The 26,324-nt window shown below is 43.4% G+C and overlaps 1 protein-coding gene across 1 annotated transcript; it reads left to right on the plus strand.

The window, feature by feature from the left end:
- Window positions 1-1,829: 1,829 nt before the first annotated feature.
- Window positions 1,830-21,739, plus strand: LOC132403464 (C-type lectin Cal-like). The gene is made up of 6 exons (XM_059986869.1): window positions 1,830-2,465; window positions 6,139-6,207; window positions 13,111-13,244; window positions 16,616-16,756; window positions 17,601-17,718; window positions 21,534-21,739. Exons 1-6 carry the CDS (start codon window positions 2,273-2,275, stop codon window positions 21,608-21,610), a joined length of 732 nt encoding a protein of 243 aa, XP_059842852.1. The 5' UTR covers window positions 1,830-2,272; the 3' UTR covers window positions 21,611-21,739.
- Window positions 21,740-26,324: the final 4,585 nt, after the last annotated feature.

Consider the following 26,324-nt stretch of genomic DNA (forward strand, 5'->3'; position numbering starts at 1 on the left):
AAACATGATCACCACTCCACAACTTTTCAATAGCTATGGAAGGATATATATGGACCTTGCAGAGGAAATTAAGTTGTAACAAGGCCAAGTATGAAAGCATTAGGCAGGAACTAGAGAGAGTAATTTATGAATAGCTATTGTTGATCAAGTGCATGTCTGACATATCGAGGGTGTTTAAAGACCAAATGCACAGGCAGGCAAGTTCCAGAAAGAAGGAAGGTCAAAGATGGAATGAGAAGGAGTCTGTGGATTTCAAGAGAGGTGTATTTGTTTAAGAAGTAAAGCAAGTGGAGGAATTTCTTTTTGGTGAATCTGTGGAATTCATTGCGGAGCCATGCCACTGGGTATATTTAAGGTAGGAGTTGATAAATTCTTGCTTACTCATGGTATGAAGGAATACATGGTGAATTGGGGGTAAGAACGTAAATGAATCGGCCATGTTGAAATGGTAGAACAGACTCAATGGGCCAAAGGCCTAATTTTGCTCCTATATCTCATGGTCTTGTGATCTTATTTTCTCACATACCTTCTTCTTCCTTCTGAGCAGATTTCACTCCAACTCCAGCTCAACTGAATTCAACCTGATTCTTACAAATGGATTTTTACAAACTTTCCAGAGTAGAGACAGAAAAAGACTTTCTTCCAAAGTGGGAAATGGAAAGAAAGCAGACCAAAGCAAGTGTATGAGTGAGCCAGGTAATCTGTGTAAATACTCGTTTGTATTTGAAGGATTCAACTGAATATTACATCCTAATGGTTCATGTTGATACTATTCATTGAGCTCTAATATCACAAACACATCATGGAATGCTAAGTGCTTTCTGCAGCCTCCATTTCTCAGTATTCAGTTACACTCTAGCAACACTTGAAGCTCACAAGACATTCCTGTTTCTTCCTGCTCATCTTATTCAAATAAAATCAAATAATCTAATATTGTTCATCTGTCACTCAATGATTGGTTGGCAAGAAACTATTATGATGGTTTCCCCTTCCAATTGGGTTAAATTTCAATGGTTTCTGAAGCCTCCAAAATCTATATATATATAGGGATGCAAGGCACTGGAAACTTCATTGACACAGACAGCTAGGAGAGAGAGAGAGAGAGAGAGCTAGGGATAGCTGACCCAACCAGGGGTTGTTTCAAAAAAAAAATCTTTTCATTTAGTGAACTATTGTGTTTTCTCAGTGTCACCTGGTGGGTATGGTTGTTCCTTGCGTTGCTTTTATGCCTAATGGTTTGTCTTTGGACTTGCTCTGGTTTTGTTTTGCAGGCGTCTCATTTGGAATAATGGGGAATTTTAAGCTCTCTTTGTATTAACTACTTTGATTCAATTTGGGATAATTTAATTAGCTCGGTATTTTCGACTTTTTGTGTTGTGGTGGTTGGCTTTGAGGATCATTGCTTCGTCGGGACACCCGTGCTTTCTGATTGGAGCTGAATTCCTGTGTGCTCCAGAGTATATTTCAGGGGACATGCCAACCCCTCGTTGTGTTTCCCTGTTTGGTGAAACTCAGACCGGCTTCTACCGTGCGTCCTGTGTGATTTCAGCTCATCCAGATTCTGCATAGTTCGCCCGAGCTCTTGCTAGTTTTTCTAGTTAAGGTCTGTAATAAACCTTTCGCTTTGTTTGGATTGCCGAAGTCTCTGTGATTCCTACACTTGAGTTCGCTAGTGACAGTCATGGTACGAGAAAAATTAAGTCAACAGGACTCAACGCGCGATCTGATTTGGCAAAACAGAATGACACGTCTCTCTCTGTCATTGAGTTAAATCCAAAAGCCCAGGAATCGGGTGTGTAACGATCTCCGAGGGAGAGTGCCGATTGCTTTCTAAATCCGCCTGCTCCGGAGCGCTTTGCCGGAATCCGGAGTCGTGGCACGGGTTTAGAGCCCATTGTTCTCTGCTGTTCGAACTGAAGCCATACTCGAGTTTCCTACCAAACGAAGTAAAGGGGCTTACATTTTTTTCCTCCTCTCCGATAAAGCTCTGAAATGGGCAGCAACTAATAAGGAGAGAGGGGGCTCCGAATGCTCCTTTTATCGGCGCCCTAAGGAGGTTGTTTAATTGCCCCATGGGTGGGCAGCAGGCGGATGCGAGACTTCCTCACACGGGACAGGGATCGAGGATCGTGCCAGACTATTCAATCAAGTTCAGAACTTTGGCTCCTGAGAGTGGCTGGAACCGACGAGATCTGGCGGTCTTGCTGTACAAATGGTTTATCCACCATCTTAAAAATGAACTGGCAGCTCCTGTACCGGACTTAATGGACTAATGATCGATTTAACCGTTGGTATAGACGTCCGTCTGTTAGAGCGGCTTCAGCAGTTCCCCCGTTTCTATCCTACCTGCCCTCGCCCTCCTCCAACTTTACAATTTCCTCCTACAGATCCTTCGCCGTCCTACCCGCCGAATGCCTTGGAACATGAGCATTGGGGCAGGACACATCTCTCGGTTGCTGAACGCGGTAAGTTTATATAGAGACGTTGCTTGTACAATCATTGGTACCCAAGAATAAGAGAATCGAATGGAACTTAATATCTCATGACAATTCGCTATCCGAAAGCCCAACGGTCCGGAAATGTGACGAACTTTACCCGGCTCAAGAGGTCTACCAACCAGCCGTGGCGTAATGGCGGTAAGAAGATGATCAAGCTTAGCGATAGAGAACCCCATTTGTCGTGCCACCCCTAAATCTGAACAAAATACCCACTGAACCCGAGTCAACAAATGTTGGGCGGGAAACTCCAGTTTAATCAACGGCAAACAGAAGTTTCCCGACCCCTTGAGCAGTATCTTGCCATGTGTCTCGAGAGGTCGGGAAACACCGGGGAGCCGCCCCCTCGCCTGTGATCTGTGAATGGGACTCAGGGACTCGGTGTTCTGTTCTGAGTGCCAGATGTGGGATGGCCTGGAGACTTCCAGCCTCCCCGATGGCCACATCTGCGCCGGGTGCATCGAGATGCAGCTCCTTAGAGACTGGGTTAGGGAACTGGAGCTGCAGCTCGATGACCTTCAGCTTGTTGGAAGTGAAGCAGTGATAGACGGGGGCTACAAGGAGGTAGTCACTCCAAGGCTACAGGAAACAGGTAAATGGGTGACTGTCAGGAAGGGAGAACGTCAGATAATGGAGAGCACCCCGATAGCCGTCCCTCTCAACAATCAGTACTCCAGTTTGAGTACTGTTGGGGGGACGACCTACCTAGAGGAAGAAACAGCGGCCGTGCTTCGGGCACTGAGTCTGTCCCTGTGGCTCGGAAGGATAAGGAACTGAAGAGGACGGCAGCAGTAATGGGTTTCTGCAGTTAGGGAAATCTTGCCTGATAAATGTGCTAGAATTCTTCGAGTCATTTACTTGAACTTTCAGAAGGAAATTGATAAAATGCCACCAAGAGGATGCTTAAGATAAAATTCTATGGTGTTACAGAAAAGATACTGGCATAGATAGCGGAATGGCTGATGGGCAGGCGGCAGAAAGTGGGAATAAAGGGCCTTTTGCAGTTAGCTGCTGGCAAGTAGTGATGTTGAGTGGGACTCCTACTTTTCAAATTGTTTATCAAGGATTTAGATAATGGAATTGATGGCTTTATAGCAAATTGGCGGAGGATACAAAGATAGGTGGAGGGGTAAGTAGTGTTGAGGAAACGATGCAATTGCAGCAGGACCTCGACAAATTGTAAGAATGAGCAAAAAAGTGGCATTTGGCATAGTGCTGGGAAACGATTGATAGTGTATTTAAGTAAAATGAACAATATCCAGCCTGTTGTCTAAATGGAGAGAAGGTTCAAACGTCAGAGGTGCAGAGGGATTTGAGAGTCCTACAAGACACCCAATAGGTTAATTTACAAGTTGAGTTTGTGGTAAAGAAAGCAAATGCAATGTTGGCATTTATTTCAAGGGGAATAGAATATAAAAGCAAAAACAATGCTGAGCCTTTATCAGACAATGGTCAGGATGCACTTGGAACATTGTCAACAGTTTTGGGCTCCATATCTCAGAAAGCATGTTCTGTCATTGGAGAGAGTCCAGAGGAGGTTCACGAGGATGATTCCGGGATGAAGGGGTTAAGATGTGAGGAGCATTTGGCAGTTTTGGGTCTGTACTCACTGGAATTAGAAGAATGGGTGGTGGTTCTCATTGAAACCTACCAAATGTTGAAATGACTAGCTAGGGAGGATGTAGAGAAGATGTTTCCTGGGGGGGTGGGGGGGATCCTGAACTAAAGAGCACAGCCTCAAAAATTGCCTGGCAACCCTTTAGAACAGAGGTGAGAATTGTTTTTCAGCCAAAGAGTAGCAAATCTTAGGAATGCTCTGCCACAGACTGCAGTGGTGGTTGTGTCTGTGACTATATTTAAGGTGGAAGTTGATAGTTTCCTAATTGGTCAGGGCATCAAAAGATTTGGTGAGACGGCAGGTGTATGGGGTTGAGTGGGATCTGGGATCAGCCATAATAGAATGGCAGAGCAGACTCGATGGGATGAATGGCTTAATTCTGCTCCTATGTCTTATGGTCTTATGGGGAGTTACTACTTGTTGTTCCCCTAAATACAGGAATGATTGTTTTTCATTTGTTTCTCAGAATCCGTGAGTTTGTGAGGTCAAAATGAAGCGCACTGAACTTGTGTCCGACTTTCCTGAGTTAAAGTTACTAATGCGTTGAAGAGAATCCCTCCTGAATACTCAGATCTCCTAGCAGATTTTAGCAAGAAAAGACTACCTTGTTGCCAGCCCATCATAATTATGATGCACCATTGATCTGGTCTGGAAAGACAGGCTATGGATGTTTACCTCAGAGGCGTTGACAGCGGTGTTTATCAGACCCTCGACATCCCCTGCAGGGGCATGGGTTTTCTTTGTCACAAGGAAGGACAGCAGCCTGAGACTCTGTATTGATAAGCAGGATTTCAAAAAGATTACTATTAAACTCGTTATCCCCTAATATTAATGAAATCAGCCTTTGACTTGCTGCAAGAGGTTCACTTTTTTATTATATCGGATTTCAAGACTAAAAAGTTGCATCCCTGCGCTTACTTTTCAAAACTGTTGGCTCCAGACAAATCAAATTACGATATTGGTAACCGGGAGCTATTGACCGTTAAACTGGCCTTGGACAAGTGGCAGCACTGGTTGACAGGCAGTGCACCGTTTATAGTTTTGGAAGGATAATAAGAATTTAGTTTATAATCGAGAATGACAAGATACTTTTGGCTCCTGTCACTTGGGATATTAATTCCCCAGTCAGTCAAGCACTCAAGGGGACTAATCTAGTTCCCAGTAATGTTCCCCTCAGTCACTTTTTTGTGCCTCTTGAAGTTAGGTTGGAGGCTCACAAATGGGGGTATGTAACCAAGGTAACAGCCCACCCTGGGATTTCATGCACCATAGAATTCATAAAAAGGAGAAAGTCTTGGTAAGAGAGCCAAACCCACTGACACACCCTAAAAGGGATCTGGTTACTGATTTTTATTGGCATCACCCTGAGTTGGCTTTAGAAGGGAGGATTCTGCCACAACCCGGGGTTGTTTTTGTCAGTTAGTATGTGCACTGTATTTTCTCAGTGTCACCTCATGAGTATGCATCGTTCCTTGGATTGTTTACCATTTATATTGAGTTGTTGGTTTTTCACTGTTTTGTAAGTGTCTCATTTGGTAATTTGGAGACTTTCGAGCTTTCTTTGTACTATCACTTTTACTCAATTTGGGATAATTTAATTAGCTCAGTATTTTCAATGTCTGGTATTGTAGTTGTTGGCTTTGGGGACTCTTGCTTTGCCTGGACACCTGTGTTGTCTGATTGGGGCTGAATTCCTACAGGCTCCAGGGTGTATTTCAGGGGGGCATGCCAACCTCTCGTTGTTGGGTCCTTGTGGTTCCTTGTCCGGTGAAACTCAGACTAAGTTCTTCTATGTATTGTGTGTGATTTCAGTTCATCAGGTTGCAGTACACTGTGCCTGGGCTCTTCTAAATTTTCGGGTTGCTTTCTGTCATAAATTTTTACTTTTGTTGGAATTTCCAAACTCTTGATAATTCATGCACGTGGGTTCACTGGTGACCCTCAGAATGTCAGTAGGCAGTAGGCTAGCCTGACCTTCATGGCAAATCTTGACATTAATGATTTTTTTTTTTGCTTCTGCTTCAGGACTGAGGAAAAACACGATGCTGGTGTTGGTTTTGATGGTGACCGCACTGTTTGTCAGTGATGTGGCAGGTAAGGTCCATTGAGCTCAGGGCTTTATAAATATATTGCTGTGAGGAATGAATGCATCAGCATTGTATACAGACTGAGGGATGTGGGAATTTGCGGGCATTGAATCTAGTCAGGGTGTGGTAGGAATTGACATTTTCAACTCTGGGCTATTGAGATGGAAGATGAGTCAGAGTCCCTTACAGAGCAGGAGACAGATATTTCCACAATGTTACCTCATAGGAAATCATAGTTACAGGAAGAGGGATATGTGATATGCTGTCAGGAACCCAAGGGGTACAGAGAAAAATGGCTTTACAGCCAATGGTCCAATGCACTGGGTGCTGTGTATCTGTACATGAAGCTGATGACTTAAGGGAGGATATTCAGTGCTGGTAATGGTAAAGTGGAATCTGAGGCAGTCCTGGAATGGGGAGGGAAATAAGTTGTAGTTGTGCCTGAATTGATAACTTAATTGACATCCAACATATCTTCAAAATATGAAAATGTTGCAGATGGTAACACTTAATCAATATGTCAGTGTTCCAATTGGATAGAGTGCGATTCCGGATTTCCTCTCAGGGAATAAGACAGTACTTGGTGGCATCTGTCGGTCTCGAGAGACCATGGATCTGCGCCTGGAGTTTCCAGGGCGCAGGCCTGGGCAGGGCTGTAGGGGAGACCGGCAGTTGCCCAAGCTGCAGGCCTTCTGCTCTCCATGCCACCGATGTTGTCCAAGGGAAGGGCACTAGGACCCACGCAGCTTGGCACCGGTGACGTCGCAGAGCAATGTGTTAAGTGCCTTGTGCAAGGACACAAACACGTTGCCTCCGCTGAGGCTCGAACCAGTGACCTTCAGGTTATTAGTCTGATGCCTTGCCCACTAGGCCACGCGCCAACACAATAAGACAGTACAGATGACAGAAGTGAGGGTAGGGGAGCACTTTGGATCAAACAATGGTGATTTCAATGTAGTGGTACTTCTTGCAAAATATCATAAAAACTTCCCACATCTTCACTATTATTGGCTGTTGGAACATATAGTACTATTGTTGAAATATTCATAGCTTGCCCTTAGTATTGATAATGCCCAGTATCCCTTCAGGTTTTTGCTAATTTCAGCATCTAGTATTATTCCCACACCTTGGTCCTGTTTATCACCACTTGAATAGGTCATTTTGTATTCATCAGAATTGAAATAGCCACTCCCGTTCTACTTTGTGCTGACTTTCAAATGTTCAATTTCTTGCTTTCCATTCTCTAATTTTCAACTTGATAAAGAATTTCCACATTCCATGTTGTTATTTTGATGATGCCATTGTCAAGAACAGTACCCTGACGGTGGAGTCTTGCCTGTCCTGAGTGTCTCTATTGAGTGAGGGATCATTGCCTGTGGGGAAGACCACCTTCGCACTGTTGTCCTTATTCATTTCACTATCCACAACAATGATTGTTCTTGGCAATTGTTTCCACAGAATTGGTTTGCTATTGCCATCTTTTCCAATATTTTCTGGGCAGAATCTTTACAGAACGGGATATGAATGCTGAAGTTGGCCAACAAAGAGATGATATTGTTGGTGCATTTTGATTGGGAAAGAAATAGGTGAGAGTTCCGTGGACTGGCGTTGTGTGAATGATCAGATAATAACAAACACATGGTTCAAGCAGCACTTATGTAAGAAGATTGTGGACTTAAAGAAGCCTAGTTGATCAGTACTGCAATCAAATAGACTACATCACAGTCACCAAGTGTTTCAGGAATGCTGTGCAACAGTCCAAGGTGTATCCAGGAGCGGACTGTGACAGTAACCATGTTCCAGTGAGATGCAAGCTGGAGCTTAGGTTGTTAGTGAAGTCTAAGGGTCACACCAAATTACACCTGGCTTGCTTGAGAGAGCCCAACGTGAAGATGAAACGCACTGCAGCAGTGAAGAATAGATTTGAAGCTCTGTCAGCGGATAACACACCAAGCTGAGAAAGTTTAATGAGGTAGCGGTGGATTAAGCGAGGACTTCATTCCATGGAGTACTGGAGACTTGGGGGAAATCTTATAGAGGAATATAAAATTATAAGGGGCCATAATTTAGGTGAGTTTTCCCCTGAGGGTGGATGAGACTAGAGCTAGAGGTCAGAGGTTTAGGGTGAAAGTTCAAATTTACAGGAAATCTGAGGGGTAATTACTTCTCTCGGTGGTACATGTGTGGAATGAGCTGCCAGCTGAAGTGGCAGATATGGATACAACTGTAACATTTAAGTTTGGATTGGTATATAGATGAGATTGATATGGAGGGCTGCAGTTTAGATGCAGGTAGATGGAACTAGGCAGAGAACCAGAATGATAGAGAAGATGTACTGAAATTATTTCTCCACATCACCCATGAATGCTGTGAACAACTACTTGTGTCCATCCCCTTCGTTTTTGAACTTCTGCAGAGCCTAGTCTCCAGATGTCTTGGACATCCGTTCCCACTGCTTACTATCCTACCATTTCCCATGTAGGCCCTTGTCATGTTTGCTCCCTACTAATGCATTACTACATTTTCTCAGGATTGAATTTCACTTCCACTGTTGTTCCTAACTAACCAAGCCGCAGATATCTTCCTGTAACCTAATCATTGTTCTATACTGCCTATCAGACTGTCAGCTTTAGGTTGATTGGTTATTGTGAATTGTCCCATGATTAGGCTGGCATTAAATTGGGGGATTGCTGGGGGTGTGACATAAATGACTGGAAGGGCCTGCTCTGTACAGTCTCTCAATTATAATAATAATAGTAATAATCATTTCCTTTTGTTTTCCTCACCGAACTAACCTTTAATTTCACTTTCAAGTTAACAAATTATACAACAAAAATTCTTTTGTTTCATCATATGCATGTCAATTATCAAATTCAATCCACCTCATTCCCTCACCTACACTTGGCCTGTAGCCATCCATCCTACCATTGTGATTCACATGTTTCTCCAATGCTTCCAAGTGCTGTGAGTGCCCATCTCTCCCACCATCTCAGAAAGTGCATCCCAGATTGCAAACACACTTCAGGTGAAAAAAATCCTCAGATCCCTGCTGAATTTCTTACACCTCGCCTTAAACCATTTCCTCGGGTTTTAGGTATCTCTGTACTCAGGAATATTTGTCTTTGCCCTTTGTTATATTATGTATCTCTATCAAGTCTTTGCTCAGCCTGCTCTACACCAGCGAAACAAACCAAGACTATTGAGTCTTCACTGGGATCTGATGCAGTCCATGTTGGACAGTGTCCTGGTGAATGTCCTCTGTAACCTCGGCTGTGCAATAATATAGACACCTGATCTCCAGGTGTCGACTAAACAAAATGTTTCATAAAGTTGTTTCTACTTGAATCAATCACGTGGGGCTTTCTCAAACAGTTAGCTAAAATCCACATTTGCCAAATCAAACCTCCTATCCTCACTAACACTTGACTAGAGACCCCAAAAATTTAGATGCTCGTCACATACAACAATCTCTTAATGGAATGTTTTGTCCTAAAATAACCTGCCAAGCTGTAAATAGAACATAGAAAACCTACAGCACAATACAGGCCCTTTGGCCCACAAAGCTGTGCAGAACACGTTCTTGCCTTAGAAGTGAACTAGGGTTACATAGCCCTCTATTCTTCTGAGCTCCATGTACCTGTCTAGGAGTCTCTTAAAAGACCCTATTGTATCCAACTCCACCACTGTCACCGGCAGCCCATTCCACACACTCGCCACTCTCTGCGTTTATATTATATTTAAAAAAAAACTTGCCCCTGACATCTCTTCTGTGCCTACTTCCAAGCACCTTAAAACTGTGCCCTCTCGTGCTAGCCATTTCAGCCCTGGGAGAAAGCCTCTGACTATCCACATAATCAATGCCTCTCACCTTATACACCCCTATCAGGTCACCTCTCATCCTCAGTCGCTCCAAGGAGAAAAGGTCAAGTTCACTCAACCTATTCTCATAAGGCATGCTCCCCAATCCAGGCAACATCCTTGTAAATCTCCTCTGCACCCTTTCTATGGTTTCCACATCCTTCCTGTAGTGAGGCAACCAGAACTGAACAAATATCAATTTGTTCTGTCCTTCTGACTGTGATCTGTAATTGTCTGGTTGACCACTGTCCCTATTGCAAAGGTGTCCGTCCAGAAACCCCTCAGTCCTCTGGCACCATGAGGTGGACAAAGAGCATTGGCTAACTTCTGCAGATCCATAGATTTTTCTGGTGTTATGATTACTTTTGATAAGGCATTTGATAAGGTCCCACAGAAGATTGGTGTGTAAAATCAAAGCTCAGGGCATTGGGGGGAAGACATGGACATGGATAGAAAACTGGTTGGCAGATAGAAAGCAAAGGATAGCTGTGAATGGGTGTTTCTCAGAATGGCAGGTGGTGACTGGTGGGGTGCCGCAGGGCTCGGTATTGGGACCACAGCTGTTTACCGTTTACATTAACGATTTGGATGAAGGCATAGAAAATAACATCAGCAAATTTGCTGATGATACTAAGCTGGGTGGCAGTGTGACATGCGATGAGGATGTTAGGAGAATTCAGGGTGACTTAGATGGGCTTAGATGGTTCAGATACTTGGCAGATGGCGTTTAATGTGAATAAGTGTGAGGTTATCCACTTTGGGAGTAAGAACAGGAAGGCAGATTATTATCTGAATGGTATAGAGTTGGGTAAGGGAGTAATACAAAGAGATCTCGGAGTCCTTGTTCATCAGTCACTGAAGGTGAATGAGCAAGTGCAGCAGGCAGTGAAGAAGGCTAATGGAATGTTGACCTTTATTACAAAGGGAATTGAGTACAAGAGCAAGGAAATCCTCTTGCATTTGTACAGAGCCCTGGTGAGACCACACCTGGAGTATTGTGTACGGTCTCCAGGGTTAAGGAAGGACATCCTGGCTGTAGAGGAAGTGCAGCATAGATTCACGAGGTTAATTCCTGGGATGTCTGGACTGTCTTACGCAGAGAGGTTAGAGAGACTGGGCTTGTACACGCTGGAATTAAGGAGATTGAGAGGGGATCTGATTGAGACATATAAGATTATTAAGGGATTGGACAAGATAGAGGCAGGAAATAAGTTCCAGATGCTGGGAGAGTCCAGTACCAGAGGGCATGGTTTGAGAATAAGGGGTAGGTCATTTAGGACAGAGTTGAGGAAAAACTTCTCCCAGAGAGTTGTGGGGGTCTGGAATGCACTGCCTTGGAAGGCAGTGGAGGCCAGTTCTCTGGATGCTTTCAAGAAGGAGCTAGATAGGTATCTTATGTATGTATGTATGTTTAAAAAGGTATGATAGGTATGTTTAAAAAGGGTTCTAGAAGTAAGCCTAGCAATTATAGACCTGTCAGTTTGATATCAGTGGTGGGTAAATTAATGGAAAGTATTCTTGGAGATAGTATTTATAATTATCTGGTTAGACAGGATCTGATTAGGAGTACCCAGCATGCATGGAAGGTCATGTTTGACAAACCTTATTGAATTTTTTGAAGAAGTTACGAGGAATGTTGACGAGGGTAAGGCAGTAGATGTAGTCTATATGGACTTCAGCAAGACCTTTGGAAAAAGTTCCACATGGAAGGTTAGTTAAGAAGGTTCAGTCATTGGGTATTAATGCTGGAGTAATAAAATGGATTCAACAGTGGCTAGATGGGAGATGCCAGAGAGTAGTGGTGGATAATTGTTTATAGGGATGGAGGCCGGTGACTAGCGGAGTGCCTCAGGGATCTGTTTTGGGCCCAATGTTGTTTGTAATATACATAAGTGATCTGGATGATGGGGTGGTAAATTGGATTAGTAAGTATGCCGATGATACTAAGGTAGGAGGTGTTGTGGATAATGAGGTGGGTTTTCAAAGCTTGCAGGGAGATTTATGCCGGTTAGAAGAATGGGCTGAACGTTGGCAGATGGAATTTAATGCTGAGAAGTGTGAGGTTCTACATTTTGGCAGGAATAATCCAAATAGTACATACAGGGTAAATGGTAGGGCATTGAGGAATGCAGAGGAACAGAGAGATCTAGGAATAACAGTGCATATTTCCCTGAAGGTGGAGTCTCATGTAGATAGAGTGGTGAAGAAGGCTTTTGGAACGCTGGCATTGAGTACAGAAGTTGGGATGTAATGTTAAAATTGTACAAGGCATTGGTAAGGCCGAATTTGGAATATTGTGTACAGTTCTGGTCACCGAATTATAGGAAAGATATCAATAAATTAGAGAGAGTGCAGAGATGATTTACTGGGATGTTACCTGGGTTTCAGCACTTAAGTTACAGAGAAAGGTTGAACAAGTTAGGTCTCTATTCATTGGAGCGTAGAAGGTTGAGGGGGGATTTGATCGAGGTATTTAAAATTTTGAGAGGGATAGATAGAGTTGACGTGAATAGGCTGTTTCCATTGAGAGTAGGGGAGATTCAAACGAGAGGACATGATTTGACAGTTAGGGGGCAAAAGTTTAAGGGAAACACGAGGGGGTATTTCTTTACTCAGAGAGTGATAGCTGTGTGGAATGAGCTTCATGTAGAAATAGTAGAGTCCAGTTCAGTTGTGTCATTTAAGGTAAAATTGGATAGGTATATGGACAGGAAAGGAGTGGAGGGTTATGGGCTGAGTGCAGGTAGGTGGGACTAGGTGAGATTAAGAGTTCAGCACAGACTAGGAGGGCTGAGATGGCCTGTTTCCGTGCTGCGATTGTTATATGGTTATGGATAGGGGAATCAAGGGATATGGAGACAAGGCAGGAACCAGGTATTGATAGGAATTGATCAGCCATGATCTCAAAATGGCGGTGCGGGTTCGAAGGGCTGAATGGTCTACTTCTGCACCTATTGTCTACTTGGAATTGGTGCTTTAAATTTTCTTTTAATTATTCAATTTGGTTTAACACTTATTACCTGTACCTATATCTGATCTGTTTAAATGAAAGGGAAAAACATTTGCTTGGAGGTGCAGCAGCCACTGTGCAAACCTCAAGACTGTGATGAAGGTTGGTTTTATTTTCCATCTCTCAACTCCTGCTACCGGTATTTCAATATCAAAAAGACATGGCAAGAAGCTGAGGTAAGTCACTGAAACCCAATGTTTTCTCTGGAGGCCCAGGGAATACTAGTCCCTGCTGGTTCGCTCCCATGATCTCACAGTACAGCCTCTTGTAAATTGTTCGTGTTGAGTCTCTGTGTTTTAGGATGCACTCCTCTGCAGCCATGAGCTCTGGTTCTATCAGTTCAATCAATGAGTGAAAAATTGGGGAATTTAGTCCATAAAACCATAAGACAGAGGATCAGAATTAGGCCATTCAGCCCATTGAGTTTGCTCATGGCTAATTTATTTCCCCCTCTACCCATTCTCCGACCTTCTCCCTCTAAACTTTCATGCCCTGATTAATCAAAAACCTACCAAACTTTGCCTTGTTTCTACCCAATAACTTTGCCTACACAGCTGTCCAAATTCCACAGATTCAACACCTTTAGGCTAAAGTAATTCCTTTTTCATCTCTGTTGCAAAAGGATGTCCCACAATTCTGAAGCTGCATCCTCTGGTCCTCAACTCCCTCACTATAAGAAACATCCTCTCCACATCCACTGTATCTAGGCCTTTCGATATTTGATGGGTTTCAATAGGAAACACCCTTATTCTTCTAAATTACAGTGAGTCCAGGCCCAGTTAAGTCAAACACGCCTCATATGATAATCCCTTCACCGATGTGATCATTTTCATGAAACTGCAATGCAAGTGCATTTTTTCTAAGGGACCAAAACTACTCGCAACTCTCCAAATCCAGTCTGAACAATGCCTTATTAAGTTTCAGCATTTCATCCTTGCTTTTGGATTGAAATCATTGCATTTGCCTTCCTTACCACCCACTCAATGTGCAAGTTAATTTTTAGGGAATCCTGCACAAGAACTCTCAAATTTATAGATTTATAATGAGAAAGAAGTGGTCCAAATATCAACCTCTGTGCACACCACTCACACCAGCAGCCTCCTTTTATTCCCCTTTTTGCCTCCTATCAATCAACCAATCTTCTATCCATACCAACACTCTTCCTGTAATATAATGGGCTCTTGTCTTGTTAAGCAGCCTCATGTGCAGAACCTTGTGAAAGACCTTCAGAAAATCCGAATGAACAACATCTACTGACTCTCTGTCTATTCTGCCTGTTATTTTTTAAAGAATTCCAGTAGTTTTGTGAGGCAATATTTTCCTTTCAGAAAACCATACTGACTGTTTTATCACGTGCCTTCATGTACTCCCATGTACCCCAAAAACTCATCTTTATTGACAGAATCCAATATCATTCCAAACACTGGTCAGGCTCACACACTTACAATTTCTTCTGCCTCCCTCCCTTCTTAAAGAGAGGAGTCACATCTGCAATTTTCCATTCTCAGGAACTATCCCAGAAACCAGTGATTCTTGAAAGATCATTACTAATGCCTACACAATCTGATCGGCTACCTCTTTCAGAACCCTGAGATGTCCTTCTAGTCCAGGTGACTTATCTATCCTCAGACTTTTTAGCTTCCCGAGCAACTTCTCCTTAGTAATAGCAAAGTCCCTCACTTCTGGCTCCCTGGGATTCTCAACATTTCTAGCACTGCTTGTCTTCTACAGTGAAGACTGACCAAAAATATTTAGAAACATAGAAAACCTACACCACAATACAGGCCCTTCAGCCCACAAAGCTGTGCCGAACATGTTCTTACCTTAGAACTACCTAGGCTTACCCATAGCGCTCTAATTTTTTGAGCTCCATGTATCTATCCAGGAGTCTCTTAAAAGACCCTATCGTTTCTGCCTCTGCCACTGGCAGCCCATTCCACGCACTCACCACTCTCTGCGAATAAACTTACCCCTGACATCTCCTCTGTACCTGCTTCCAAGCACCTTGAAACTATGCCCTCTCGTGCTAGCCATTTCAACCCTGGGAAAAAGTCTCTGACTATCCACATGAGCAATACCTCTCATCATCTTGTACACTTCTCAATCTCAGTCACTCCAAGAAGAAAAGGCAGAGTTCACTCAACCTATTCTCATAAGGTATGCTCCCCAATCCAGGCAACATCCTTATAAATCTCCTCTGCACCCTTTCTATGGTTTCCACGTCCTTCCTGTGGTGAGGCAACCTGAACTGAGCACAGTACTCCAAGTGGGGTCCTATATAGCTGTAACATTACATGTCAGCTTTTAAGTTCAATCCTACGATTAATGAAAGCCAATGCACTGTGTGCCTTTTTAACCACAGAGTCAACCTGTTCAGCAGCTTTGAGTGTCTTATGCACTCGGACCCTAAGATCCCTCTGATCCTCCACACTGCCAAGAGTCTTACCATTAATGTTATATTCTGCCATCATATTTGACCTACCAAAATGAACCATCTCACACTTATCTGGGTTGAACTCCATCTGCCACTTCTCGGCACAGTTTTACATCCTATTAATGTCCCACTGTAACCTCTGACAGCCCTCCACAATTATTAAGTTCATCCACCATTTCTTTGTCCCACATTATTATGTCTCAGCATCCTTTTCCACTGGTCTGATATCCACTCGTGTCTTTCTTTTACTCTTTATATGAATGAAAACCTGTGCCTTCTGAATTCCTCACCCATTTCTGTTCTGCCATCATTCCTGCTAGTGTCCCCTTCCAATCAACTTTGGCCATTTCCTCTCTCATGCCTTTGTAATTCCCTTTACTCCATTGTAATACTGATGCATCAGATATTAGCTTCTCCTTCTCAAACTGCAGGGTGTATATTTTTCATATTCTGATCACTGCCTCCTGAGTGTTCATTTACATTAAGCTCCCTAATCAAATCTGAGTCATTAGATAACATCAAATCCTGAATTGCTATTCCCCTAGTGGGTCAATCACAAGCTGCTCTTTAAAGCCATGTCAGACATGCCTTTCCTATCTCACATTGTAATTTGTATCCTACATCTTGTCTACCATTAGAAGGCCTGTATATAACTCCCATCAGGGCCTTTTACCTTTGCAATTTCTTTGTTTTCACAGGGATTCTTCCAATCCTGTGTCATCTCTTTCTAAGGATTTGATTTCACTTTTTGCCAACGGAGACATCCCACCCCCTCTGCCTACTTGCCTGTCATTTCGATGCAATGTGTATACTTGGATGTTAAGCACCCAACTATAAATTCTTTCAGCCACAACTCAGATGCCCACAACATCATATCAGACAATCTTTAACTGCTGTACAAGATCTTCTACCTATTCCGTATACTGTGTGCATCCAAATATTATTGAGAACGGTCACGGGAAACTCCACAACCAGCAGTTAACACAGAGCTGGTTTTGACACAAAACACTCTGAAGAAAAACAAGTCTGTTTAAGGAAATTTCCAACATCAGGTCAGATGATTTACTGAGGGCCCAGTGTGAGGATTAAAGATAATGATACTCTTATTTATAGGAGTTCTGCAATCAACTCCCACATTATGGAAATCTGGCTACTGTGACCTCACCCAAACACAACACATTCATTTCCAGTATAATCCTCGCCATGGATGCAAGCAAGCCTTGGACATGGATTGGCCTGAATGACATATGGAAGGTGAAGTTTATAATGATGTGTTACAATGCCACCACAGGCAGAATTACACCGTACATCCTGCAGAGTAACAGGGGTGTGGCAGTGTGGGGGTTAAATTACTGGGTGTATCCTAATGATCCAGGGACATGAGTTTGAATCCCATCCCAGCAGGCAGGGAATTTGCATCCAAGTAAATAAAATTACAATAATTTCAGAGTAATAACCAATCGGTGGTGTAGTGATGTCCATGGTGAGTTGAGTGTTGATTGAACAACTTAGCCTCATAATAAAAAGCAGCCAAAAGCTGAAGGAACAGCAAACATTCCACCCTTTGTGCCACAAAGCACAGGGAGGGACAACAGTAAATCTGGAGTAAAACATTTCTATCAGAAATGGTGACAATGGAACTGCCAGACTGTTGTAAAAACTCATCTGGTTCACTGTTGTTCTTCAGGGTGAGGAATCTGCCATTCTTCCCCAGTCTGGCCTCACTGACTCCAGACATCCAACAATTTTGTAGACTGTGTCCATTCATGTGCAGTCATTTTCTGTTGTTTGTTCCTCTGGTGTTTATGAGATCAGTCTGTATATTTGTGCTCAATGACTCATTGTCCAAGTTGTCATTATTCCTTCTCCCTGACTTTTACTCTCAGATCCGGTTTCTTTCATTCCAAGGATTCTGTTACTTCCATGAGATTTTCCCCACCCTGACGGTCCATCATTTAAAATCTCATTCACTGCCCCGTTTGTCCTATCTGCTCGTATTCTGGACTCACTCTGGCTCAGGTCCAGCTCCTCCCTGTACCATTAAGTGACAGGTTACTCTGCATTCCCACAGGAATAATCACTGATTTATATCCCACAGGAAGGGACTTTCACATGGAGTGATGGAACTTCCTATATTTATAGAAGCTGGAATAAATATCAGCCTGATGACTTCCAAAACAGTGAAGACTGTGTGCACATTCTTTATGGAAGTACCGGTAAGTGTAAGAGTGAGAGAAATGTTATTTTCTTTGATACACACACACAAAATGCTGGAGGAACTCAACAGCCCAGACAGCATCTATGGAAAAGAGTAAACGGTCAACATTTCAGGCCGAGACCCTCCATCAGGACTGACAAAAAAAGATGAGATACCCAAGTAAGAAGGTGAGGGGAGGAGAGGAAGTACAAGGTGGTAGGTGTTAGGGGAAAATCGGGTGAGGGGAAGGGGTGAAGTAAGTAACTGGGCTGCTTCACGCCTCCTCCTTCCCCCCCCCCCCAGCAGTTTCACTTATCACCTACCACTGTGTACCTCCTCCTCCTCTCCCTGCCTTTTCTCCATAACCCATAATTCCCCTACTATGCAGAGATCTATCTTCTGCATAATTTGCTTTTCCACTCAATTTAGTGTCATCAGTAAACTTACACTCAGTCCCCTCTTCCAGATCATTAATGCATATAGTGAACAGTTGAAGGCCCAGCACCGACCCCTGTGGCACACCGCTCACCGCTGATTGCCAACCAGAGTAACACCCATGGATCCCAACTCTCTGCTTTCTATTAGTTAACCAATACTCTATCCATGCTAATACATCACCCCCAACTCTATGCATACTTTTCGATAAGCCTGTCATATGGCACCTTATCGAACACCTTCTGGAAATCCAAGTAAATAACGTCCATCTGTTCCCCTCTACCCACTGTACTCATTAGATCCTCAAAGAATGCCAGTAAGTTTGTCAAACATGTTCTGTCTTTGCTTAATCCATGCTGCATCTGCCTGATGGATCCATTTCTTTCCAATTGACTCGCTATTTCTTCTTCAAGCATTTTCCCAACCAGAGATGTTGAATTAACTGGCCTATAATTACTTGCCTTTTGCCTACATCCTTTTTGAAAAGTGGTGTAGCATTCACCATCTTCCAGTTTGCCTGGACCTGCCCAGAGGCAAGAGAATTTTGGTAAATTATCACCAAAGCCTCTATTATAACTTGCCATTTCTTTCAGTACACTAGTGTGCAGTCCATCAGGACCTCAGGCCCACAAGTTTGCTCAGGACAACCTCTTCAGTGATAGCAATTGTTTCCCTTTACTGTTCTTAATCTCTACCCAGGTGGATCCAACATTCTGCTCCTTACATCTTGTATCATCTCTCACTATCACTCGGATTTCATCTTTAATTAAGAGTGCTACCCTACCCACCTTGCCTGCCCTTCCTTATTACCTGATATCCTTGGATATTTAATTCCCAGTCCTCTCCACCCTGCAATCACGTTTCTGTAATGGCCACTGAATCATACCCCTTTGTACTGATTAGTGGCACATTCACTGACCTTGTTTTGAATACTGCAGGATTCAGAGAAAGTGCCTTTGCACTCATTGTGCTTTTAAAATCTTGTAATCCTTCTCTTTTTCTTGACTTTTCTTCATTCTTTTACTTTATCCATACTTCTCCAGTCTGTTAAACCAACTCCCCTACCATTTACTTTAATGCCTTAGTCCACAGCCTGATTCAGTAGGATCCAGGTTCCATCAGGGTTCAGGTGAACCCGTCCATTGGAACAGTTCCCACCTCCCCCAATACGGGTGCCAATTTTCCATCAATTCAAACCCATTTCTCCCACACCAATCCTTGAGCCATACATTTAACTCTTTATTCTTTTTGACCCCAGGGCAATTTGCACATGGCTCGGGTAATAAACCAGGGATTACTACTTTTTTGGTTCTTTTTAATTTAGTCCCTAGCTGCTCAAATTCCCTCAGCAGAACCTCCTTCCTCGTTCAACCTATGCCATTGGTACCTCCATGGACCACAACAACTGGATTTTCCCCTCACACTGCAAATTCCTCTGCAGGTCAGATAAGATCTCCCGAATCCAGGTACCAGGCAGGCAACAGAGCCTTCGGGATGTTCTACCCTCATAACAGGGAACTCGGTCTATTCCCCTGACTATACTGTCCCCAATTACCACTACAGTTCTCTTCTTTCCCCTCTTAAATGGCTCCCTGAACAGTTGGGTTGCTCATCCTTCCTAAAGCCCCCACTCTCGTCCACTGAAGGAGCAAGAATCTCAGACCTGTTGCACAAGCTCCTCCCATTACCCACCTCACTCACTCGCAGTCGCACCCTCTTGCTTCTGACCACGGACTGAATTTGAGGCAGCTAATCTAATCGGTGAGACTACCTCCTGAAACAGGGAATCCAGATAACTCTTCTCCCCCCCCCCCACTCCCTGAAGTGCCACAGTGTTTGAAGCTCACATTCCATGTCATCAATTTTGAGCCTGAGTTCCTCGAGCAACCAACACTTGCTGCAGATGTGGTCACCAAGATCCACAGTGGGGTCCAACAGCTCCCACATCATGCAGCTACAGCACATCACCTGATCCTGCATCATCCCTACTTTATTTAATTAACTGTAGTTTAGTGACTTTTTATTCAACTACAAAAGCCTGACAGGCTACTCAGCTGTGCCTCCTCAGTGAAGTCTTTGAGCCAAAGCATTAAGTTCCCACCCCTACACTGGTCCACTCACACTTTGACCCAGCTTTACTTTTATTTGCTCCTGCTAATGAACCGCAAATCAACTGGTCCACTGCTGGTCCCCATGAAATTCTCCTTTTTCAAATTCTTCTCCCCAAACTGTGCAAAGTTCTCTATGAATCACTAATGCCAATTCCATAGATTGTGGAGTCAGTCCAGTGTTGGGGTGAGTGGAGTTATCCACTCTGGTTCCGGAGCCTGATGGTTGAGGGGTAATAACTGTTCCTGATGGTGTGGGGCCTAAGGCACCTGTACCTCCTTCCTGATGGCAGCAGCAAGAAGAGAGCCTGGCCTGGATGATGAAAGTCATTAATAATGGAAGCTGATTTCTCGGAGATGTGCTCACTGGTAGAGAGAGTATTACCTGGGACGGACTGGGTGTAAACACATATTTTGGTGACTTTTTCATTGAAAGTCACCAGTGTTTCCTTTCCAGGCTGTGATGCAACCACTCTGTGTCCTCTCCATCATGCATCGGTGGAAGAATATCATGTTTTTAGCTGATTTGCCAAATCTTCACAAACTTCTAAGAAAGAGATGCTGCTGTGCCTTCTTAGTAAAGACATGTACACGTGAACACAGAATATATTCTTTGAAATGCTAAATGCTGAGAAATATAAAGTTACTGTCCTTCTCCACCTCTGATCCCCTGACTGGCCCATGGGCCTCTGGGTTCCTCTTTATCACATAAAGGAAAAATAAAACTTCACAGTGAAATTGAAACCAGAAATTCCAGCAATTCCTCATTCTGCTCCCATTTGGAGGTCCATGAAATGTTGAGGACACAGTTTATTCCTGATGGGACTGCCATACTGTCCAGCCCACACAGGGAGTTCCAGCTCAGGGTGAGCCCAGCCACTTCAGTCTGGAACAGACCAAATCCCCAGTGAATTTAGTGGGATGTCAGGGTTCAGCAACACACACTCTGACTGCACATGGGCCACAACAGCAACTGACTCCCTTTATTTACAAGGCAAATTAATGGATCAAGATCAGGGAAAATCCATGGCTCACAGACACCGACTCAAAATGATGAAACATTTCATCTAAGCAAAAAGTACAAAATGCTGGAAGCACTCAGCAGATGAGGCAGCATCTGTGGAGAGAGGAATAGAGATGATGTTTCTGTTAATGACATTCCTGATTCTCTCTCCCCACATGCTGCCTGACCTAGGGAGTACTTCCAGAATTATTTTCAGATTTTCAGCTTCTGCAGCATTATGCTTGTGAACTAACAGGTCAATGTTGGATTCTTTTTCTCTGCTTCAAGGTTACGGATGTTGGAATGATTTGCCCTGTGATAGCAAACTTGGTTTTGTCTGTGCCTACAAACTTCTCAATGTTTAGAAGACTCCAGATCCAGCCACTCATTGTATCCAGTGGATGATTCAGTGCCCTGATTTCTTTGTAGCCGCTCTCACTGTCCACGGTGACTGTACTCGCTTAGTTTCTCAGCCAATAATAAAGAGAGTTGCATCGTGAGCTGTGTTGTTGCTGTGTGAGTCCAGTTTCCAGCAGCCTTCCCGTCCCACTGTTGCTCCCTTCCCAGCTCTGCCCCCAGTGCTGAACCGAGGAGAATTCGGCACATACTGTGCAAAATATACTTTCCCTTTGTCCACACATAGTGTGTTGGGTCCAGATCACTCTGGGTGGAAGTGAAATAAAGGATCGGAGGAGGATGCAGAGGGGATTTACTGAAATAGCTGCAGAGAATGAAATTTTACAACACTGAAAGAAGAAATGGGCCCATAACTACCTTTACACAATGGCACGAAAACCTCAGCTGTCTGTTTAACTGTTTGTTATTTTGCAAACAATTCTTGCTCTTTGACATTTGTCTGGATATAGTAAAATCTGACAGAACACAAGCCTTGTCCAAATCTCCAGTCAATGTGATGAGGAACAGTGGGACATTAGGAATTGTAGAATTCACTGACCTGATAATGAAAGCGAGAGATGGTGGGAATAACTCAACGTTAAACTCCTCTAACCCATATAGTTCCTACTTAGTTACTGAACTGAGATTTAGCCCTTTAAAGTCAGACAATAAATTACATGACACTGTTTTACAGGTCAAGTTTATTGTCATATGCATAAGTACGGTGAATTACAGATACAATGAAAAACTTGCAGCAGCATCACAGGCATGTAGACAACACACAAAGTATATATCATGCATAACTCATTTAGAAATTACTAAACAGTTATTCAAGACAGGAAAATGGCTGTGCAAAACAAGATATTAGTGAAGCAATCACAATTAGAAACAGGTCCATGGTGATTCAAATGATGGTCCATAGTGTCCCATTGCTGAGGTCGTATTAGGGTAGTGGAGACTAGTTCCAGACTCTGATGGTTGTAGGACAGTCACTCTTCCTGAACCTGGTGGTGTGGCACTTCAGACTTTCCAATCTCCTGCTTGACTTTACCAGCAAGCAGAGGGGATGGTCCAGATGGTGAGGATATTTAAGGATAGATGCTGCTTTCCTGAAGCAGTGCCTCATGTAGATGCTCTTGATGATAAGGACAGCCGTGTCCATGGTGGACTGGGCTGTGTCCACTGCTCTCTGCAGTGAGTTGTGGACATAGCTCAGCACATCAGGGAAACCAACCTCCTCTCCACGGAGCCTGTCTACACTTTTCACTGCCTCAGTAAAGCAGCCAGCATGATCAAAGCCACCACCCACTCCACACATTCTCTCTTCTTCCTTCTTCCATTGAGCAGAAGATACCCAGCCTGAAACACATCCCACCAGGATCTATTCCGCTATTATAATATTATCAAATGTTTCCCTGAGCACAACATGATGGAATCTGGAGCTGACAATCTACCTTATAATCTTGCACTGTATTGTTTATCTGCTCTGTCCTTTCTCTGGAGCCATTACACATTATTCTGCATTCTGTTATTTAGAAATACAGACACAGCACAATCTACCTCATTGTAGCCTTGCACCTTATGGCCCGTCTGCACTGAACTCTCTGTAATTGGAATTGGTTTAGCAAGATACACTGAAAGGTTTGTCTCGTACTGCAGTTCATATCAATCAGATCATTACACACTGCAATGAGGAGACAAAGTAAAACAGTAACAATGCAGAATAAAGTGTAAAAGCTACAGAGAAAGTGCAGTGTCAGTAAACAATAAAGTAAAAGTTCATAACAAAGTAGATGTGACTTCAGGAATACAAGATGTCCATTCAGGAGTCTGATATCAGTGGGATAGAAGCTGTCCGTGATCCTGGTGGTATGTGCTTTCAGGCTTTTGTATCTTCTGCCAAACAGGAGAGGAGAGAAGAGAGAATGTGTGGGATGGGTGGGGTCTGTGATTATGCTCACTCTTTACTGAGGCTGCAAGTAGTGTAGACAGAGTCCACAGAGGGGAGGCTGATTTCTGTGAGGTACTGAGCTGGGTACACAACTCTCTCCAGTTTCTTGTGGATACATACAAAGCAGTTGCCAAAATGCATCCAGAGTCCACAGAGGACAAGGATCGATAGAAACATGTCAAAAAAGTGTCTCCAGAGGAAGTAGAGGCAATAGTGAGCTTTCTTGTCCATGACATCAACGTGTTTGGACCAGGATAGGTAATTGGTGATGTTCCCTCACAGGAACATAAAGCTCACAACCCTCTCAATCTCAACACCGGTGATGTGGACAGGAGCATGTGCACTGCCCACCTCCTCAAATCAATGACCAGCTCTTCTGTTTTGTCGACATTGGGGAAAGGTTGTTGTCAGAGCCAAACTCTCTCCAATGCTAGCACACCCTTTCTTGGATAAGGGGCCCAAAACTGCTCACACTACTCCAAGTGTGGTCTGACCAATGCCCTATGAAGTCACAGTATTATATCTTTGCTTTTATATTCTAGTTCTCACAAAAAATTACTAACATTACACTTGCCATCCTTAGCACCAACTCAGCCTAGAAGATAAACTTCAGGAAATCTGACACGGAGACATCTCTGACCCAGGCACCTGGGAGACAGTATACCATCGGGAAAAGTTGTTATTATTATCCACAAAATCTCCTGTCTCCTATCACTACTGCTCGCTTCATCACACTTACCTTCTGAGCCACAGAATGCAGGAAACCTGACTACTATGGCTTTCATGTCTAACTTCAGGTGTGATGGTGTTTGGTGCCCTCTAGTGGCTAGTGTGAGAAAACACCACCTCACAAAATTCCTCTTGGACACAGGACATCCCACGTTATTCTCAACACATCCAACTTGGCATTGTCAACTAGAAAAATGAGGCAACTTCTAGTCATCCTTAGTGGATTCCCTGGACATACACAAAAGGGCAGCATCAGTGTTCCTCTTCCTTTCATGTTAGGATCTTTGAAATGGTGCCATCCTATTGTTTTATCAATTTGTACCCTGGAGCTGAGCAGGTTTTGGGTTCTGATTTGATGCAGAGGTTTTCCCTTTGTTTTGATCCTGTGAATCCAGTGAATGATAAATCAAGCACCTTCACAATGATACTCAATTGATATTGACTGGTCCTTACCTGGGCCACCCTGTGCCATTGGTTAGTTTGGGTTGATATTACTCTGACTCTCCATCCCAAAGCCCTTGAATTGGAGAAACTTTACCATGTTTTTGTGGCATATGAGCAGAACAGTGTGAGACTGGTTGTCACCTTGACTGGGTATGTGGAATACTGCACCCACCAAAAAATTAGTCTTCATCACCAAAACATGCTTCTAATAGCTGGTGTCTAGATGATATGTTCGGGATACCTAGTTGGGGACATATCATTGTTTAACACACATAGCATGAGATTAGACAAAATGTGTTGGGGACACAAGTGTTGGCACAGAGTCCAGCGCCTGCATAACATGTTCACAATGCTTGGAAGGCCAACACAGAACACAAAGTGAACAGAACACAACAAGCAACAAAACAACAACAGCAAAACAAGCCCTCTCCTACCTTCCACCACCACACACACAGTCCTCCATCTCCAGGAGGGACACCAGCCCATAGTGCCCTGGCTTTAGACATTAGACTTCAATATCCAATCGACCTTCAGGTTTCAATCTTCGGTATCAACCACTGGACTAGCCGATGACAGGTCACTGAACTCCAGGCTCGAACTCTATACTCACTGACTGACTGACCCTCAAGTCTCCTCTTGCCTCCTGCTCATATAGATATCCAATCCCAGTACTCTCTGACCTGGGGCAGCCTGAAATCCACAGATGCCCTTCATCACTCATCCTTGTCAGGTGTTACCTGTCCTCAATGTGACCAAGAGAAGACTGTTATTGGTTACCAGCCTATATTCAAGGGTCCATGCATGGACTTCACAGGACTGTTGCCTCAAGCTGGAAGTAAATGGTACTGCTTGGTGATTATAGACCAATTTACCAGGTGGGTAGAAACGTTCCTGTGTTGAAAGAGCTCAGCAGGGATATTTGTTCACAGCTTAGCTGAGGAAATTCTATCATTCTAGGGATAAGCCAGTTCATTCGCCTGATTCATCAGCCATATTGATCTGTGAATAAACCATTTCACTGCTAGAGGTTTCAGCACCCAAGTCGTTGAACAGCTCCACTCCTTCTCATTGCCTGGACTTATTTTCCGGTTAAGGCATTGCAATCTCTTTCACATCCTGAGTGTTTAATTTAGTATGTACATAATCTACTATTACAGACCAACAGTGCAGAGGAATATTTAACCTTGTTCAATGAACTGATTCAGTTACTTTATTCCTTTGGATTAAAGGTTAGCTCTAATAAGCCTCAAATTATGAAATCATAGGTTTCATATCTGGGGATTACTGTCATGAAACAGAATCACAAAATTGAACAGTAATGTGGGGACATTATTACTAAATTAGCCCTTCTTATTGATGTTTCTTTCCTCTGCTCATTTTTGGGGGTCAATCGGTTATTGTCAAATCAACTTCAATGGCTTTGTTACAAAGGCAGCATCACTCTGCATTACTTGAAAAGAATATCCATTGGTATTTGGCCACCAAATGTACTCATACTATTGATCACTTTAAAATAGCCCCTGCCCTTTGGCTATCTGATCAATGAAAAGCTACAGTAT

This window comes from Hypanus sabinus, chromosome 13, assembly GCF_030144855.1.
Source record: "Hypanus sabinus isolate sHypSab1 chromosome 13, sHypSab1.hap1, whole genome shotgun sequence".
Taxonomy (NCBI): domain Eukaryota; kingdom Metazoa; phylum Chordata; class Chondrichthyes; order Myliobatiformes; family Dasyatidae; genus Hypanus; species Hypanus sabinus.

Coding starts and splice junctions, on each gene's coding strand:
- LOC132403464 (XM_059986869.1), top strand. CDS start 2,273: ATGATCGATTTAACCGTTGGTATAGACGTCCGTCTGTTAGAGCGGCTT. Junction 2,466..6,138: donor TCTCTCGGTTGCTGAACGCG/GTAAGTTTATAT, acceptor CTTCTGCTTCAG/GACTGAGGAAAAACACGATG. Junction 13,245..16,615: donor AGACATGGCAAGAAGCTGAG/GTAAGTCACTGA, acceptor TCTTATTTATAG/GAGTTCTGCAATCAACTCCC.